The 20,375-nt window shown below is 47.5% G+C and overlaps 2 protein-coding genes across 2 annotated transcripts in view; one reads left to right on the forward strand and one right to left on the reverse strand.

The window, feature by feature from the left end:
- Positions 1-2,221, forward strand: part of Rnf169 (ring finger protein 169) — a 44,160-nt gene extending 41,939 nt beyond the window's left edge. Inside the window, exons 5-6 of the mRNA XM_026784419.1 lie at positions 341-440; positions 963-2,221. Of these exons, the coding sequence (XP_026640220.1) occupies positions 341-440; positions 963-2,141 (1,279 nt within the window). The 3' untranslated portion in view covers positions 2,142-2,221. The remainder of the gene's footprint in view (positions 1-340; positions 441-962) is intronic.
- A 4,787-nt stretch (positions 2,222-7,008) lies between these two features.
- Xrra1 (X-ray radiation resistance associated 1) overlaps positions 7,009-20,375 on the reverse strand; it is a 73,059-nt gene continuing 59,692 nt past the window's right edge. The window contains exons 13-19 of the mRNA XM_013350176.2: positions 20,208-20,301; positions 14,898-15,013; positions 12,655-12,996; positions 11,042-11,240; positions 10,280-10,395; positions 10,044-10,149; positions 7,009-9,758 (exon numbers count right to left, since the gene is read on the reverse strand). Coding sequence (XP_013205630.1) covers positions 9,499-9,758; positions 10,044-10,149; positions 10,280-10,395; positions 11,042-11,240; positions 12,655-12,996; positions 14,898-15,013; positions 20,208-20,301 — 1,233 coding nt within the window. The 3' untranslated portion in view covers positions 7,009-9,498. The remainder of the gene's footprint in view (positions 9,759-10,043; positions 10,150-10,279; positions 10,396-11,041; positions 11,241-12,654; positions 12,997-14,897; positions 15,014-20,207; positions 20,302-20,375) is intronic.

Genomic DNA, 20,375 nt, shown 5'->3' on the forward strand with positions numbered 1-20,375 from the left:
TTTTTTTGGTTTTTCGAGACAGGGTTTCTCTGTTAGCTTTGGAGCCTGTCCTGGAACTAGCTCTTGTAGACCAGGCTGGCCTCGAACTCCCAGACTCCCAGAGATCCTCCTGTCTCTGCCTCCCGAGTGCTGGGATTAAAGGCGTGCGCCACCACCGCCCGGCAAGCCTGAACTAAGTGTCCTGTCTTTCTTATTGGTGTTTAATTAATAAGTTAACCTGTTTTCTATTATAGCTACCTAAGGGTTGTCTTTCTTGGTGAGTGGCTTAGAATGGTAAGAGACTGTCATCTTTTCCTAAACTCACGTAGGGGCTAATCGTAACTAAATATTCTTTTTATAGGAAGCTAAACACCAAGGTGCAGAGGAGTCAGAGCTGCAGTGACACGGTTCAGGACCGAGTGAAGAGCAGGCTCAGAACAGCTCCACCCAACAGAGCCAAGGTACACCTCAGCCTCAGGCTTACCCAGCAACACACACATAGCTTCTCCTGCACTAGGCAAAGTATGTTAGTTGCACAGGATCCTATAGACAGAGATGAAGGAAGAAGGTTCAAATTAGTAGACAGAGTTTGGGGGTATTACACCATTATAGATAGATAACCTTTTAAGTAGGTCTCGGTGAGACCCATCTTCAGATTTTAATGTTTCTAATTCCTTAATGTGTGTGTATGTGTTTTAAGCTAGGATTTCCCTATTTTTTTTAAGGTACACATTACCCTTCTTCTCCCTTCCTTCCCCATCTTCCCACCATCTAAAGGATTTATGTAGAAACACATACATGAGAGAGCTGGAGGGATGGCTCAGCAATGAAGAGCGTTTCTGCTTGCAGAGTACTAGACTCACATCGGTCAGTTGCTTCCCATAATTCTAGCTCCAGGGGATCCAACACCCACTTCTGGCCTCTGTGGACACCTGCACATGTATGTGCACACAGACACACATGATCTTTTATATTTCTTTCAGGTCACAACTATAACTCCAGGGTCCACCCCCATTATTGGTGTTCTCTTGTCCACTCAAAACAACCGCTGCCTCTCAGCTCCTGACTTAACCATAGAAAAGCGCATGCCCTTCAGCTCCCTTTCATCCTTGACTTCTTTGCATAAGCCAGAGCGCTCTATCAGCCCTGAAAGCAACGACAGCATCTCTGAAGAACTAAACCACTTCAAGCCCATCGTCTGCTCACCATGCACCCCTCCCAAAAGACTCCCTGACGGCCGTGTGCTAAGTCCTCTCATCATCAAGTCAACACCTCGTAACCTGAACAGAAGCCTGCAGAAGCAGACTTCCTACGAGGCTAGTCCACGGATCCTCAAGAAGTGGGAACAGATCTTCCAGGAACGGCAGATCAAGAAGACCCTTTCCAAAGCCACTCTCACCTCCCTGGCCCCTGAAGGATGGGAGGAGTTACCAGGCTCTGAAGCTATTCATTCTAGCAAGGAGAGGCCGCCTCTGGCTCTAAGTACAAAACTGTCCAGAGCCCAGGTGCTCTCAGAGTGTGCTGGGCCCACATCTACTACCCTTGAATATTCCCCTTCTGTTAACCAGACAAAAGCAGAACAGGACTGTGTTAGAAAAAGGAGCCATGAGGTTCCAGTGGAATCCTGCCATTCCTCAGAGTACAGAGTTGTAGCCAGTGGGCCTTCTTTGGAAGGGGAGCAGTCTGAAGAGTCAAGGTCCACCCTAGATGCCACGTTAGACAAAACTTGCACGAGCACAGTCATGAAGACTTCAGCAGTTAATTCAGTGCTACTCAAAAATGATGTTTTGGGTGGGGTCCTCAAAACAAAGAAACAGCTGAAGACACTCGGTCATTTTGATCTGGCTAATGGCATTCTGGTTGACAGCCTAGGAGAGGAGTCAATTCCTTCCTTGCGTAGGGGCCGGAAAAGACGTTGTAAGACCAAGCACTTGGAACAGAATGGTGTTAAGAAACTGCGACCACCCAGCAGTGACATCGGCCTGGCCCCCAAAGACCCAGGACTGTTTGAGGTGGGGCGGAAATGGCAGCAGGAGGATGCGGGCCCGATGGCTATCCAGTCACAGCGCATATTTGACAGTGAGAGGCGGACTGTGAGCCGGCGGAAAGGAAACATGGATCAGTATCTCTTACGGTCCAGCAGCCTGGCTGGGGCCAAGTAGCACTTACTGAACAATGTAATGTTACGGCTTCTCAGAGGCCTTGGCCTCAGTCATTTATCCAAAAGAACTAGCTGAATGGTCTCACTTTGAGTTTCTTTCGATGGCAAAACACTGTCTAATACGGTTCTGAGGGGCTTCAGGACCTTGGTAATCAAAGCCAAGGGTCTGTATCTTTGGCTCTCTAGGACCTGGGCCATGCTTCTCACCCCCTGAGTGAGCCAGCTCTGAAGGCTTCCAGGCCCAAATCTGGCAGCACCCACTTGGAATGAGATTGAGATTGGCCTCATTCATGAACGTGATGGCCAGAGTGAGAGGTGGCAGGGAGAGAGTACCTTCTCACACTCGTGAGACCCCCCCCCCACACACAGCTTCTTACCACAGCATAGTGTTTAAGTCAGACTTGCAGATAAAGATCCACTCTTCAGAGACAAGCAGTGCAGTGCTTGGGAAGATCCGAGATGAACAGCACAGGTGATCATGTTCGTCTGTCTTCCCTATGTGACTCTGCATACCTAAATCAGTTGAGCTTAGAACCTTTGCTTCTCCAGAAGTTAATTTGCATTCCCTGTTTAAACTATGACATTTGACTGATGCTGTGATTGACACCTGGTCTTCTTGGTGTCAGCTTGATGAATCTGCAGTGCAGGTGTTGAGGTTCTCAGCTGCTGAGTGGTGTCGCCCAGGGTGACCACTGTGTCTCCTGGATTCTCCACAACCACAGGGTGCCTGAGGGCATGCATGCCAGGGTGGCCTAGGGACTGGCTGGGCACTAGGTGTGACAGTGCGAAGCCCCCTCGGAGCAGTTAACATTGCCGAGATGTAAACGGTAGAACTGCGGTGGCTCACCTACCCGTTTACAGGCTCTGCTTCCCTAGGAGTCCTAGCCTGAGACAGCTATGAGGTTTTCTTACTACTTTCCACTTGGCAATGGCTATCTGAAATTTTGGTCTAAAAATCATGAAAAACTTGCCCCAGAGTCAGGCAAAGGTCAATGCTGAGTCTCCCATACTGTGGAAACAAGGTATCTAGCTGGATGCAGCTGGTAAATTCAGTCCCATGGACCTTTGGGGTTTATTTTTCTTAGCAGCTGACACCATGTGTCTTTTGCATCCCTGGTGGTGCTTGGTGCTTCTGCCCTTCTGGGCTCAGTGAGAATAGGGATTCTGATAGGATTTTAGGGACTCTCAGGTGGGCTGGCGTTCCCTTTGTCTGTATGAGCTGTTACCATAGTCATGTGACTGGCATTTTAACAAACCTTCCAGAGCTTCTGTACCCACCCTATGCTGTCTCCCTTGAAAGGTCCCAGCAGGATACTGCGTAGTTCTCCTGTGAGTTGCCTTTGATCAGAGAGTTTCTGAAACAAAGTGTAGAAATAGCTAGAGGATAACCCCTCCTCAGTGGCTGAGGGAGGTTACCTGTAGTGCTGTTTCCTCGGGCCAGATGTCAGTTTGGGGGATTGTAGAAGAGAAAACCTCAGATTTGGAATTAGCCCAAAGGTGGTTGAAGCTCCTAGGGAGGGGAAGGAGCACATGGAGTCCCAAGAAAGCTGTCCCTTGGAGCAGACAGAGCTCTTTCTCTGCAGCTCAGAACTGACTGTTCCCGGGGATGCTGGATGTGTGTGGCCATCACCGAGATAGGTGGCTTCAGAGGCTGCTCTGGTGGGGAACCGAGAGTCCTGGGGTGTGGGTGTGTTTTTAAAACATGCAATAGTCTCATTACTTTATAGATAGTCACACCACTTTACTTCTTGCCCTAGGTAACTTCAGGCTTTAGGGCTGCTAGAAGACATGTTAATGCCCAAAATAGGAGGGCTGGCCCTGGTCTGCAGATACAGGAGATTCCATTAGAGAAAACTTTGAAATTTTTGCCATTTCATATATTTCTTTTATGATCTTAGTAATTATTATTGGAAGGCTAGTCTTACTAGGTAGTAGCAAAGACACTTATTTTTCCACATGTCACCCTTTTATATGCCATTGGCCATTAGAAAAACACTTTCAGTTGGAGTTAATTTTTGGTTTTGGGAAAAAGAAAATATTTTTAATAGATGAGAAATATATATTTAAATATCCCCCCTGCCCCTAGTTACTGCCTTGACTCTAAGAGTGTGCACAGCAGTGGTGACAAGCGTACCTGCAGGTGTGATGCTGCTGCTGAGTGGGTACTGCGGACGCTGGGCTGGCTGGGGCCGTCCCAGTGTGCCGTGGGTAGTGGTTCTTTAAGTCGAGGCAGAACAGTTTACACTGAGGAGGAAAGGCTTCCTTTTTAGTCTGCTTAGCTTCGAAGGTGGGAAAACTACTGAAGCGCTGCATGCAAGGTGCTCTCGCATGTGGTCACTCTCACAGCTACAGCTGTTGACTCAGGAGAGCTGGTGCGCTAGAGGGAAAGACATCACTTCACAACCCTCGTTCTGCTGTGCTCCTTCTGGATGTGCATTCCGCTTGTTTTCTTACTAGAGTAAGAGGAGGGTGAGTCTTTCTAAGAGATGTGCCATTCCTCAAGAGGGTTGGTAGCCCTTCTCCAGAAAGGTAACCTTAGTGACATTCCTGAGTAGCTGATGGTACCTGTGGGAGAAGTCATCTGGACCAGATGGATTGGTATCAAGTCAGGGATTATTCAACCAGCAACTGACCTCTGTCCCTTAGTTACCTCTTGTCTAGGAATTCTTTCCTAACTGACCTTATTTGTTAAAAGAAACAAAACAAAAACCCAAAACTTTCTTTTGTGGGGAGAGTATACTGGTCATAAATGTCCCTTATTATTTTTTAAGGTAAAATGCCCCTCAGAGAGTAAAGCTATTTCATTAATTATTGTCTGGTTACAAACTAGCCACTGACTAACATGGGCAGCTGCTGATTGAAGGCTGTGTTCATTCAGTAGGCGCTTTTGAGCTCTTAGACCACCCCACCCTGTGCTGGACCATAGGATAGTCCCCGTTGGGAGGGGGCGTGTCTAGTGCACTGTGCGTGCCCGTGTGTTCGGCCAGAGAGTGTGTTAATGATCTCTGGACAGCCATTTCCTCTATAGCAGAGAGAACTAGCACTTAGCCTGCCACCAGCAACATTTCCCACACCTTGTCAGTATTTATGAGCTGGTTAACTCTGCCTTTTCCCGCTCCCTAAGTAACTTTCCCAGAGAAGAGTGGATGTTCTGCAATGGTTATAGAACAGTCACCCTGTTCAGAAGCTGCATTTACATCAAGTCCTAAGAAATGAGGCAGGTCTGGATCACTGGCAGGGCCAGAGAAGCCCATTCTTCATTTTGGTGATCTCCTAATGCATTCCCCAAGCTGACCTCTCACCAGAACCGGCAGTGACCTGGGGTTTCTTCTTCCTAGCTTGTCACTGAAGTGGAGAGCCATCAGGAGACGGTAGAGGCTAGCTCATCATCGTGGGATATTAAAGCTGGACCAGCCCCAGCCCCACTTTAAATGAAGACCCACTGTTCTGGTTTCTGCTGTAGTTTTCTAGGGCAGAATAATAGTGAAAGTCACACAATTTGTGAATGAAGGGGACACCCAAGTAACAGAGGTTTTACAACGGCTCTTTTGTTTCTTTCAATTAAGTTGTACCTATATCCCCTGAATATATTCATAATATACAGAGTACTTAATAGGGAAAACCCCATAGTGTGAACTAAGTAATAAGTGGAATTTTGTTGTAGTTATTTTAATTACAGCCTTTGCTGTTTCTTTCAGAATAAAATTCCTTAGGGTCTTACACCTTTCTTAGCCAGCCCTTTGCTCAACCATAGGATGCTCCCTAGACTTAGCGTTTAGAGAGGATGGAACTGGTTAAAGTCTCATGACCCAGGAGGGTGCGAGGACTAGGCTGCTGCACACATTTTCTTTGATGACCCAGAAACGCACCTTTCACCATAGCATTCTGAAGACTTCTGTAGAAGACATGTAGGAAGGAACACACAGAGGTGTCAACTTAGTCAAAGTGGATGGTGGAAGAGGCACCAAAACCCATGTGACCAGACTGCTCTGTGTCTGCCAGTTTTTCTTCTGAGGGGCAAATACACTCTTGTGTCCCCTTTGTGGCGTCTCAGGTCCAGAAGGAGTTAGACAAAGCCATGCTAAGATCAGGTTTGCTCCTCTCCCTTCCCTACCACCAAGTATGAGCAAAAGACAGTGCAGGCTTCAGTGTCGAGCTGTGCAGGGTGTAGCCTTCTGGTGCCAGATTCTTGTAGCAGCCGTCAGTTCTCCCTAGCTACCACTTGCCCTCCAAGCTGAGATTCCAGTTTGCATCAGACATGACCATCAGCCCTAAGCTCCAGCAAAGCAAGAAACAGATACTATGCAAGACAAGTGGGTGTTCTTTTTCTCCCTTCTCCACTCTCCCCCTCCCTCTCTCTGCACCTGATACACTGTTTACTCTTAGCTGTACAGATAGAGTTGTCTTAAGAGCCAAGTACCAAACCTTTCCACCTAGAAATATAAAATGGTTGTCTGTTTGGTTTTAGGCAACCTGCTATAGCTCCTTGTGGTCTGGTGGTTGTGACTTACTCAACCTGTTTACATTAGGATCGGAGAAGGGGCCCTACATCCTGGTGGACTGCCACTGCTGTCTGTAACCCCTTGACTCATAAAGAGCCTTTTGACAGAGGACTTGGGACAAGGTATGCCCTGTCAGGGATGCTTTTCGCCACAGTGAAATGGTGTGGAATTGAGTGGGAGGTTGTACAACTAAAACAGAACCAAAGTGCATTCTTCATGTGTGTGTGCCTGTTCCAGGCAAGGCCCAGGTTGGAAATGCAGTAAAGCAGACTTATGAAAGCAAACAGTCTACTTCTGGTTAGTCTCGAGAGACCTGTGTCTGACAGTGTGGACTAAGCTCAAGGCAGGTGTTGGGTGCTGTCCTGGGGCAGGGAGGTGCCTGGGATGGAAAGGCACTGGGGTGCGGTCTCCACAAGGAATAAATATACCTTTTGATGTATTCTAATGGACAGTATTTAGTTTCCTGACCTCTTGTGACCATCCCTACTTCTCTGAAGACACAGTTTGCATAAAGAGTGACTTGTGGGATGCCACCGTCCTTGCCCCTTACAGCTGTACTTAGAAATACGATTGTTAAACATACTCTTCTTTGGAACCATTGCTCAGAAAGTCATAAAAAAAAAATACCTTTGACATGAGTTTTTCACTGAACATAGAACAAATGTTAACCTGTTTCTCTTAAACTCAGAAAATGAACCTGGAAGACTCTGCAAGCCCATGTGGGACCTTCGAAGACCTTCGGCCCAAGGCCTTCAAGGGAGATTTGAAAAGCCAGCGGAGATTTGAAAACAGTACTCGGTCCCTATAGTAGCAAGACGCTCAACACACTGTTAATTCCCCTGTAACTAGGTATGGTGGGTGTCCTCCTTTACAGATGGGAACTCCAGCCCTGGCAGTGCAGAGCCTAGGTGCTGGGCCCTCTGACCCCAAAGCTGCTGGTTACCTCTTGCACTGCTGTAGCCTCAGATAACCTTGCAGTGCAAACCTCTGCCACTGGCCTTGGAGAACAGTATGGCTCCAGTTGCTGTCTGGACTGGAACTGGTTGGGCAGGTGACAGGTGTGAGCATAGTCTGCTTCTCCATCTGTGGGTTCTGATTGCTCACTAGCGTTCTGGGTGACTAGACCATTCAGTTTGAGTTTGTGGAGACAGCAGGATCGGGAGTTCAAGGTCATCCTGGGCTACATGAAATTCTGTCAGAAAATACAAGAAAAAAAGGAAAACCATGAGCCATCTTACCAAGTCCTACTAGAGTAGTAGCAGAGCTGGGGTACAACATAGTGGCTTCCTGCTGGGGTTCAGTCAACGTTTTGTTACATGTATGGAAAAGGGGGCTCATGCTTGAACTTGCTCTCTATGAAAGTAGCCTGTGGGGTAAGAAGCCAAAGTAAGGAACTCAGAATGATTGGAAACTTAGCAAGGAGAGGCAACCAGCTTGTTCAAGGGAGAGAAGGTGGTGCTTGGCCCAGACAAGTGTGCCCTCTTTGGAATGCCCTCACACTGGTTAAGGGGCTGCCATGGGGGTACAGAGAGCAGACCTGGAACTGAGGGACATAGGCAGTCAGGCTACATAGTCCAGTGTAGCATAACCATTAAAACTTCAGAGTCAGCTCTGTTCCTGGGGAAGACTGAAGAAGCTAGGTTGGAACAGAGTATGTGTGTAGGTAAGCAGGTAGTAGGGTCCATTCTTGAGAATATGTGGCAATAACACATCTGGCGAAGGGAGCAGTCTAGGAAGGTCTCAAGTGGAACCTGGTGGGTTGACAGTGTCACTGTCAGGGTGGCTTCTCCTAACAACTAAGGAAAGATAGACACTTAGAAACTCCTGAAAGTCCAGTCTAGCAAGCCAAGCACAAATGCCCTGAATGTGGCTGCTGCTGTGGGTCCCTGCAATACCTGTATCTGTCAGACATCCAAATGAGCTAACTACTTTGTCACCTGGTGTGGCCTGCATAGTGAGGTACATGCACATGGGCATTGACTATGATCGCAGCTTAGGGTAAGTACTTTAGCTATTTGCATGCCTGTGAAGTTGAGTTCAATAATGTGTAAATGGTTGTGATTTGGATTTGGGGTGTCTACCTTGCTGAAGGCTAAGAAGCATTCTTCGACCCTGGGGACTGCAGCTCTGTCTGATGCCCCAATCTGAAGTAGCTGTCCTCAGGAGAGAAGTCTTAGGTCCCACACAGCATAGCCCTCCTGAACTTCTCCAGACCTTCCTGGGTTAGGTGCTGCCTACTGGGCACACACCAAGAATGCAGCAACCCCAGCCCAGGTTCCCACCCAGCCCAGATGTTTGTATTCCTGTCTTCAGCTTGTGTCCTGGATTATAGGACCCTGGGAAACTAGCCCCTCCCCCTTCTATCAGCCATTATCTCAAAAGGGACCATTCCATCATCTTTCACGCTCACAATGGAAAAAAGCTTCCTCGCGGGAAATCTGTCTGCCTGGCTTGGGTCCTCTGCTTTGGTACCCTGCCTCTTGCTGGCTACAGCCCACTTCTGAGCTTTCTGTGCTACTTCTCTGTCTCCGCACTTATTGAAGCTGTCACGAGCGACTCAGGTGGGTTTCTCATAGCCCTCTGGGATGCAGGAATCAGTGGAGATTTTTCCTTAGTGACACCACCACTGTGGCCCTGACCTGGCTTCCAAGAATACGTGGTGCCCACTGTATTGCTCTATGCATCACTCTTTATTGCTGCTGGGCCAGCCACCAGGTGTAGCTTGGCCGGGCTCGGAGGCGAGGTCCTGCCGAGCTCCACATGCTGACCACGGAGCGAGATGGAGCCCAAGCCCTCTCTGTTCAGGGCAGGGCACGGTCCAGGGCACAGAGCCTCTGGGGAGGGCGGTGTGAAGCTCTACTCTTTCGAGTCGCTGGCCGTGGGCTCCTGGCAGAACTCGTCCATGAACTCGAGGAAGCGGCCCAACTTGGGCTGGCCTGCGCTCAGTGCGCGACGTGTGGGCGGCCTGGGCGGCGGGCTGGCGGTGAACACAGTCCGAAGTGAGCTGCGCACCAGCTGCCTGTAGCGAGCGCGGAACTCCTTTAGCAGCCGCTTGGCCTCTCGGTATTGCTTCTGGTTCACCAGGCGCTGCTGTGCGCGCCGCTGCAGCACTGCGCCTGCAGGGACGAGAGTGGACAGGGCCAGGCTCGCCGGTTCCTCAGGCCCAGAGATACACAAAGTATGTTGGTGTGTGGAGGCAGTACAGCCCCGACAGTGGGAAGTCATGCCTTAGTCCAAAACCCGAAGGTGCCCGGTGACATGGGAGCCTCCTGCCTGCCTGCCTGCCTGTCCTGCATACACTGTAAAGGGCTTGGGAAATCCCACTTTCCACATCCTCCCTCCTAGTTTCGTACCAGCCCTCCCTAGTAGACACCAGCCTTGATGGGACAGTGGCACCATACCCAGTGGAGCTTCAGTGACGTTCCGAGGGTCCCGCATGCGAATGAGGATGTCATCCAGCAGCTGCGCTTTGGTCTTCCGTGGGGGTGGTATTGGTATCCTCGCAGCCTGGCACAAGATAAGGAGGTCTGTCATAGCGACAGGCAGGGGGCAGTAGGGAGTTCTGGGAAACGGGCCTCAAGGTCCCAAGGTGGAGACCTCAAAACTCAGGAGCACAATCAGCGGCTGAGGTGCTTACCCGCTTCTCTTTGGGTATGTAGGGTTTCTGGAAAGTGTCCAGCCTGGGCTTGGAGGAACGGCAGACAAGCGGCTGCTTCAGCATGCGGTGCAGGGCCTGCGCATTCTTCTGGATGCCTAGCAGAGAAGGCAGAAACAGGTGTCGTCCCTGACCCTGCTCAGTGCTGGGAAAAGAACTGCAGAGCCCAAGAAAGCCATTTACCAGGGCTTTCTGATCTGCGGCCTCCCCACCCCCACCCCAATGCTTCACCATTCATTGCGAGAAATGTCCCTGTGAGCTCAGAGCCTGATGTGGGAAGACTTTGGGCCTCACAGTGATTCCGTAAACTCGGGGGTCACATGATAGGAGTGACTCCCAGGAGACTGGCTCCCAGCAGGCTCTTTGGGAGGCACAGATACTGTTGTCACACCAGAGTAAATAGAATCATAGATGAGAGGGCACTGCCTCTGCTGCCCCAAACCAGCTGGGGAGGGTTTGGGATGGTCTTCTGGGCCTTAACAGAGGCTGGTGAGAACTCAGGAATCTGACCTTGTTTGCTCATTAACCCTTCTCTATGAGCAATTTTCCACCCAGGCTGACTGGGCTAATCCTGGCAGTCTTTGAAAAAAACCCATGACCCAAAGCAGTGAAGGTTCAGCAAAGGGCAGTGTGATGCTGCCGTGTACTAAGAACCCCCTGGCAGACAGTCACATGGAGTCAGCATCAGCCTTGGCCTGGCGTGGCCTGCTCTGGGCTGAGAGGATGTCCCTAGCCCTGACATACCCTTCGGCTCCACAAAGGTAGGATCAGGCTTGGCCGTGAGCAGCTCCTCATAGCCATCATACTTGTTGGACATAGGGGCAGACGGCTGCTTCCGCCGGGTCCTCTTTGCCTCTCTGGGTGCAGTTAGTGGTCTCTTTTGGACATTCTCCTTCGCCTCTAACTTTTCCCTGTGGATGGTTGAGGATGGCAGTTCATTCACCTGTGCCAGGAAGAGAACACACTCACTTGTTTCCTGCCCAATCCCAACATGGGCTCTGCACAGCTCATGTGTTGGGCCCTCATAAGGGAGAGCTGAGGCATGGAAGAGGCCGAAAGAATAGGTGGTGTGTACAAACAGGAGCAGGCCTGGGCTCCCAGCCATGACAAAGGGCAGTGGCTGCAGCAGTCAAGGAGCAGCGTGCACATGTAAGAGCAGCGCACCTGACAAGTGGCCTGGTGCTGAGCAAGGCCCGGGAAGGACCGTCGAATGCCACGCTCAGGGTGTTTGTTTTATATTCTTTTTCTCACATTGAGGTAAGCCAGGAACATTTTGACTACCCAAATAGTTTTTATACAGTACAGGACGCCCTACCCATGTAGGGATGTTCCGGGGGACCCTGCCAGTTCTTCTAGCCTTATGGAGGTTGAACAATCTTTACATGAAATGCCCGGGAGAAGAAGAACGTTTATATTTTAGAATATTTACATGACAAGATGAGATGCCTTGGCACGAGACCCAAGTCTACATGTAAAATTTGTTGATGTTTTATGTATATTTTAAATACATAGCCCTAAGGTAATTTCATATATCTTCAGTGATTTTATGCATGAAACAAAAATTTCATGATGTGGAATTTTCCTCTTGTGGACATGTTGGCACAAAAAAAAATTCAGAATTCAGAATTATCTGGGATTTGAGTCATTCACATTGGGGATTTCCTTTCTCTACACCAGTGGTTCTCAACCTTCCTAATGCTGCAACCCCTTTAATACAATTCCTTGTGTTGTGGTTACCCCCAAGCATAAAATTGTTTTTGTAGCTACTTAGTAAAGTATAATTTTGCTACTTGTGAATTATAAGTATGTAAACATCTGTGTTTTCTGATGGTCTTAGGTGACCCATGTGAAAGGGTTGTTTGACCCCAAACGGGTCATGACCCACTGGATATTCATGGTTCCATTTGAATTTCTTCCCCTGCACCATACTTCCTGTTCTCTTTGCCCATATCTCTACCTTTCTAGCGTTTCCATGGCCCTCCTGGTTTGGAACAGAGGTATCCTTCCTCAGGCCTGGTTCCTGAGTTCCCCCAGTCTCAGCACAGGTGGCAAGTTCTGTTCCTGTCAGCTTTCCTTTTAGACCATAAGCACCTCGAAGATGGTGCCTGTATCTGAGCCACCTTTGTTCCCAGGACCCAAGGCAGCATGAGAAGGGAGGTAACTCTAGCAAAGGGACAGTAGTGACAAGCCTCTGCCAACTGGCCAGCACCACATCCCAGGAAGATCCGAGGTGCTGTCTGTGCCACAGGGCTACTAGTGTCCTGTGAAGCCCCTGACCAGAGAGTGCAGTGCAGGTGGCTCGGTGCAGGAACCTGTGGGCATTGCAGCCAGAGGTGGAGGCAGCTGGGGACAAGCACCTGAGTCAGGAAGATGGACTCCGTACTCTTGGCATCATCATCTGATGGGTGGTCTGGGCTCAAGAGGCCAGCTGTACGGCTTGGATGGGACACGGCCTCACTGTGTACGGTGGAGTCGGAGCAGATGGGAGGCATTGGCACAAAGGTCCGGTGAGTTAGGGAAGGGCCTTCTGGGCCCTCAGTAGCCAGCAGTGCCTCATGAGAGGTGTTTTCAGTGGAGGGAAGTTCCTCAGCTCCCAATTCTGGCTCCTGCATAAAACTTGAGGGAGGCTTGTCTGTGGTCATGCTCAGGTGATGGGGGACCAGAGAATGCCTTGGCACTTTGGGGACGTGGGTTTTCACCTGAATGAGAGAAAGGCTGGATTAGATTGGCTCTCTAGATGAGCTGCATGGTGAGAGCAGAGTCTGGGGAAGCAGGAGGGTCACATGTGCCCTACCCAGAGGACACAGTGACACTGTATACCACCGTGGTGGCTTAGTGGGGAGGGCTCTTGCTGCCAGCCTGGAAGGTGAGAAATGGCTCCCACAAGTTGTCTTCTGATCTCCGCGTGGCTTCTGTTGCTCATCTGAGAATCTTATAAAGTACCTAGGAACAACTGGCCTCTTTCCCAGGTACTTGTCCCGGGCTCTAGGCCTCACAGTCAGGTCAGTGCCACTCTTTAGGGTTTAACAGATGCCTCTCACTCTCCTCGGGGATTTCTACAGGGATGGGGTGGCTGTTTCCCTAAGCCGTGTTTCTCAGGAGCTGTGGAATTACTTAGCTGGCAGGGCCAGTTACCATCTTTCCTGCACTGTCTTCCTGTGTAGGGGAAGGGGGAGCAGAAAGAGGGAGGAGGCTGTCCATGCCTTGTTGTCTAGGTTTACAGACTGACTACTGGGCACTGTACTTAGAAGCGTGTGGATTCCTTGTGAACAAGGCAGACCACTCCCCACCCCTTCCCTCTTTCACAGGGTGAACTGATGGTCTTCATTCCTGCCTCACTGGGGGCTGACCCCCTGCCCTGGGGGCTAGGCTGGTATAGCTGCCTCTTGTGTGCTCACAGGAAAAACTCTTCAGTTTTCCTCCTACCCATGCCTTTGTCCAGCGAGTTGAGGAAAAAAGTCCTAGGACTGGCCTGCACGTGTAGCTCCCCTTCTTGGCACACTGCAGACAGGCTGCTGTCTCAGCTGGTGTCAGGCCTAAGCCATGTTCTAGGGCCAAGTTCTGTGTGTGCCTAGATGTACCCCAGTGCTTTGTTGTTCACAGCTGATACTCAGATTACTCAGAACCTTAAACAGGAGGAAGGGCGAGGGACACCCTGAACCCAACATTAACTTGTATCTCGTGAGCTGGTGCACCTCTCTGAGCCTGTTTTCTTGGGAGAAGAGTGAGGACAGAGGTGTGAGTGCCCCATGGAGTACCAGCCATGGATGATGTAAGAGACAGGCATGTACCCAGCATCAAGCTCACTAACATCCTCCTTCCGCCCCAGATGGTAGATGCACAGGGAGGTGGTAGATCCTCACAGCATGCCACAGAAACCCTAAGAATGTCATCTATTTTGGCTTTAACCCTTGCTCTGCTCCTCTGGGGGCTTAAGAGCTTCATTAACTGAAGCAGCCACAGATGAGGTGGCAAGGGACAGATGTGTCTGTGGTTAGCAGACAGGCATTCTTCACAGATTTCCTGAAACTCCTTTAGATCAAGAGATGTTAATTACCAACAAGGTCCCCAGAGGTGAATCTAAGAGCCCACTCGGAGTGAGAGAATCCAGCCTGCCTTCGACGGGCTGTGTATCTAGTTCTGGCCACCAGAGCTGTCGCGTGCACCAGGGCCTTGTGTGACTAAGTTCAGTGTAGCGTCATGGCTCCTTCATCTGCCCTTTAAGCAGCTCTGTGAGGCCCAGAGCCGAGATACCAGCCACTCAGATCAAAACTCTAGATAGTGAGGTAGATAGTGAGGTATCCTAACTTCAAGGCTGATTTCTCTCCCACTTCTTCACTGGCCCTAGTTTTTCTATAAAATTAGGGGATCACGGACTTAGTGACATCCAAGACTCTTCATTCTCCCTCTTCCTCCTGAGGACTCTCCGTCTTATCACCCCTGCCTCTAGCTCTGTCTAACAAGAAAGGAAGGCACAGGAGTCAATGGAGAGAGAAGTTCCAGGTTCGGCTGGGGAGGGGGTGTTCTCATGCCCAAGCCAGTGCGCATGTTAAAACAGGCTCCACTTCCCCTGGGGTCAGGGTCCTGTTGGAAGACTTACCTTTCGTGATTCCTTCCGAGGTATCAGAATATGGTGTTTAGCTTTTACCAGTTTCCTCCGCACTAAGCGGATGCCCAGACGCTCCTGGAGGAAGCTCTTTAGCAGTGGTGGGATCCCTGGTGTTGTGGAGGAAAACAAGATGATTGACAATTGGCTGTGTGTTCATATTACTTTGTATGTGTTAATGTAATTGTACTTCTCTTTTCAACCCTAGTTATTCCTAGTCTATAAGCAAGGAAAGTGACACTCAGAGGCTAAGGTGACAAAGTGTAGCAAGGTGTCCCAACAGACCCAGGGCTAGAGCAGACCTCTGGCTGGTAGATGGCCAGAAGATGGTGGGCACTACAGCAGAAGTGCATTCAGAATGCTGGCAAAGCTAGCTCTGCAGCTGTGCCAACCCCAGATAGAACTGGAAATGGGACCACAGAGCCCTGCTCTGCAACCAGGGCATTTCTTACCTTAGTCGAATGAAAAATCCTAGGCTATATACAACTACGAAAAGGCCCAAACATCGTAAGACCCTACGGAGTTCTTCAACCATTTGCAGACGCTATAAAACTATTCATTAAAGAACCCCTACGCCCCCTAGCTACTTCTACAACCCTATTTATTATTGCCCCAACATTATCTCTATCACTAGCCCTAAGCCTATGAATTCCACTCCCCATACCACATCCCCTAGTTAACCTAAACCTAGGGATCCTATTTATTTTAGCCACATCAAGCCTTTCGGTATACTCCATCCTATGATCAGGCTGAGCATCTAACTCCAAATACTCAATGTTCGGGGCCCTGCGAGCAGTTGCACAAACAATTTCATATGAAGTAACAATAGCAATTATCCTCTTATCCGTCCTTTTAATAAATGGGTATTTCTCAATCCAATCCCTTATCTACACACAAGAACCATTATGGCCCTAGTCCCAGCCTGATCCTTGGCCATAATATGATTTATCTCAACTCTAGCAGAAACAAACCTAGCCCCATTCGACCTAACAGAAGGAGAATCAGAATTAGTTTCGGGGTTCAACATAGAGTATGCTGCCGGACCTTTTGCCCTATTTTTCATAGCCGAGTACATAAATATTATCCTAATGAATGCCCTTTCAACAATTGTATTTATAGGCCCATTCCATGATTTTATTAACCCAGAACTTTTACACCATAAACTTCATACTAAAAACCATAATGTTAACAGCCCTTTTCCTATGAATCCAAGCCTCCTACCCACGATTCTGATACGACCAACTAATGCACCTCCTATGAAAAAACTTCCTACCATTAACTCTAGCTTTCTGCATATGACATATCTCCACCCCAATCTTCATAGCAAGTATTCCACCATACACCTAGAAATATGTCTGAAAAAAGAGTTACTTTGATAGAGTAAATTATAGAGGTTTAAAACCCTCTTATTTCTAGAACAATAGGAATTGAACCTATACTTGAGAATCTCAAATTCTCCGTGCTACCCATTACACCCCGTTCTAAAAGTTAGGTCAGCTAATAGAGCTATCGGGCCCATATCCCGAAAATGTTGGTTTAAACCCTTCCCGTACTAATTAATCCAATCACACAATTATTTATTTAACTATCATAACAGGGCCAGTAATTACCATATTGAGCTCCAATCTATTTCTCATATGAATTGGACTAGAGATAAACTTGCTAGCCCTTATTCCACTTATAATCAACAACTCCAACCCAACGCTCCATTGAAGCAGCGACTAAATATTTCCTCACACAAGCAACCGCCTCAATAATCCTCCTCCTCTCCATCCTTATAAACTTCAAACAGCTAGGCCTATAGATATTCCAACCCGAAACCAACAACACTATCATAACAATAACTTTTATCTCCCTAGCAATCAAGCTAGGTTTAGCCCCCTTTCACTCATGACTTCCAGAAGTCACACAGGGTATCAAACTTAACGTAGGACTTATTCTTCTTACATGACAAAAAATCGCCCCATTATCCATCCTATTCCAATTCTATGAACTAATTAACCCTAATCTATTGATTTTATCAGCCATTATTTCAGTATTAATTGGAGCATGAAACGGACTTAACCAGACACAAACACGAAAAATCCTAGCCTACTCATCCATCGCCCACATAGGCTGAATAGTCTCTATTTTACCATACAACCCATCACTAACAACCCTAAATCTCCTAATCTACATCATTATAACTGTCCCCATATTTTTTATTTTCCACGCCCACTCATTTACGTCAATCACTTCCATGTCACTTATATGAAATAAAATACCAATAGCCCTACCTATAATCTCATTAATTTTATTATCAACAGGAGGACTGCCACCGCTCACAGGATTTCTACCTAAATGAGCTATCATCACTGAACTAATAAAAAACAACTTATCTTTACCCATATTAATAGCAATAGCCGCCCTAATCAATCTATTCTTTTACACACGACTAATTTATTTAACCTCACTAACCACCAAGCAATAACAACTCCAAAATATACAAGACCATACAAAAAGCAACAACATGTTATCACCAATAATAATCATTAGCACACTGATGCTTCCCCTATCTCCCTATAACTTCTATAGCAGAAGTTTAGGATAGTTAGTCCAAGAGCCTTCAAAGCCCTAAGCAAACCCACAAAGTTTAACTTATGATAAGGACTTCAAGACTACATCTTACATCTAATGAGTGCAAATCAATTGCTTTAATTAAGCTAAATCCTCTACTAGATTGATAGGACTCAAACCTATAAACTTTTAGTTAACAGCTAAACACCCTAATATGGCTTCAATCTACTTCTCCCGCCTATCAGAAAGGGGGCGGGAGAAGCCTTAGTAGAGTCAGTTCTCTACACCTTCGATTTTGCAATTCAATGTGATTATCACCTTAAGGCTTGGTAAAAAGAGGCTTTATCCTCTGTGCTGAGATTTACAGTCTAATGCTTTACTCAGCCACTTTACCTATGTTCATTAACCGCTGATTATCTCTACCAATCATAAGGACATCGGGACACTGTACCTACTATTTGGGGCCTGAGCAAGGATAGTAGGGACAGCATTTAGCATCCTAATTCAAGCAGAACTTGGTCAACCAGTCGCCCTATTAGGCGATGACCAAATCTACAACGTAATCGTTACAGCCCACGCATTCGTAATAATCTTCTTCATAGTTATACCAATGATAATTGGTGGCTTCGGCAACTGACTTGTCCCACTTATAATCGGAGCACCAGATGTAGCATTCCCCCAAATAAACAATTTAAGTTTCTGACTTTTACCCCCATCATTTCTCCTCTTACTGGCATCATCAATAGTAGAAGCCGGAGCAGGAACAGGCTGAACTGTTTACCCTCCATTAGCCAGCAATTTAGCACATGCTGGGGCGTCAGTTGACCTAACCATTTTTTCATTACACTTAGCAGGTGTCTCCTCAATCCTCGGAGCAATTAACTTTATCACTACAATCATTAACATAAAACCACCAGCTATAACACAATATCAAACCCCCTTATTTGTCTGATCAGTCCTAATCACTGCTGTCCTTCTACTCCTCTCCCTCCCTGTTCTAGCCGCAGGAATTACAATAATTCTTACAGACCGTAATCTGAATACCACTTTCTTCGACCCAGCTGGAGGGGGCGACCCCATCCTCTACCAACACCTGTTCTGATTTTTTTGGGCACCCAGAGGTATATATTCTTATTCTCCCTGGCTTTGGCATCATCTCCCATATCGTAACCTACTACTCAGGTAAAAAAGAACCATTCGGATACATAGGTATGGTCTGAGCCATAATATCTATTGGTTTCCTAGGATTTATTGTATGGGCCCACCACATGTTCACAGTAGGACTTGACGTAGATACACGAGCTTACTTTACATCGGCCACAATAATTATTGCCATCCCAACAGGAGTAAAAGTCTTTAGCTGATTAGCAACCCTACATGGGGGTAATAACAAATGATCCCCTGCAATACTATGAGCACTAGGGTTTATTTTCCTATTTACAGTAGAAGGGCTGACAGGTATTATGCTATCCAACTCTTCCCTAGACATTGTCCTTCACGACACATATTATGTAGTTGCTCACTTCCACTATGTTCTTTCCATAGGTGCTGTATTTGCTATTATGGTCGGATTTGTACACTGATTCCCACTATTTACAGGGTATACACTAGACGACATATGAGCCAAAGCCCACTTTGCCATTATATTTGTAGGGGTTAACATAACATTTTTCCCACAACACTTCCTTGGCTTATCTGGCATACCACGACGTTATTCCGACAACCCAGATGCTTACACAACATGAAATACAGTCTCATCTATAGGATCCTTTATCTCACTAACAGCAGTTCTAATTATAATTTTCATAATTTGAGAAGCCTTTGCTTCTAAACTAGAAGTGCTTAATGTGGAACACGCTTCTACAAATTTAGAATGACTTCATGGTTGTCCCCCACCATATCATACATTTGAAGAGCCAACCTTCATTAAAGTAAAATAAGAAAGGAAGGATTCGAACCCCCTAAAACTGGTTTCAAGCCAGCACCATAGCCTCTATGTCTTTCTTAATGAGATGTTAGTAAATAAATTACATAACTTTGTCAAAGTTAAATTATAGACTAAACTCTATATATCTTATATGGCTTACCCATTCCAACTAGGCTTACAAGATGCTTCTTCACCTATTATAGAATAATTAATAAATTTTCATGACCATACACTTATAATCGTGTTTCTAATCAGCTCTTTAGTACTATATATCATTACTCTCATACTGACAACAAAACTTACTCATACTAGCACTATAGACACCCAAGAAGTAGAGACTATCTGAACCATCTTACCCACCGTAATCCTGATTCTAATTGCCCTACCTTCCTTACGAATCTTGTACATAATAGACGAAATTAACAACCCAGTCCTCACAGTAAAAACAATAGGCCACCAATGATACTGAAGCTATGAATACACAGACTATGAGGACCCTCTGCTTCGACTCATACATGATCCCAACCTCTGACTTAAAACCCAGAGAACTTGAATAAGGGTGAGAGAATTCAAAATGCCCAGCTTTTTTTTTCCTCTTGAGTTACCTTGAGCAGACCAAAGCCACTGTGAACTTTTATTTCCACCAAAGTTCTTGAGGTTAGTGCCTATTTGCCGTGGCTGCTGTGCTCCCCTCTCCAGGCAGACAAGCCCCCTCCCCTCCTTGGCCTGCTCCATCCCCACCTTAGCTTCTAAGGCGAGAGTGAGGGTTCGAGGGCTAACACTGAGCGTTGGGTTGGGGGACAGATCCGTGGCTGCCATACCTCGCGTATGCGCTACCAGAGGGTTGTTGTGGAAGACAAGCTCACAGAGAGAGGGGAAAAGAGCTGCTGGCAGGACAGCATCCTCCTTTGCGATCTGGAACAAGGGCAGGAGACATGTTAGTCAGTGCTCCCCACCCAGGTAAGGATGGCTGCAGGACAGATGTGAGA

Source organism: Microtus ochrogaster, chromosome 22, assembly GCF_000317375.1.
Source record: "Microtus ochrogaster isolate Prairie Vole_2 chromosome 22, MicOch1.0, whole genome shotgun sequence".
NCBI classification, from domain to species: domain Eukaryota; kingdom Metazoa; phylum Chordata; class Mammalia; order Rodentia; family Cricetidae; genus Microtus; species Microtus ochrogaster.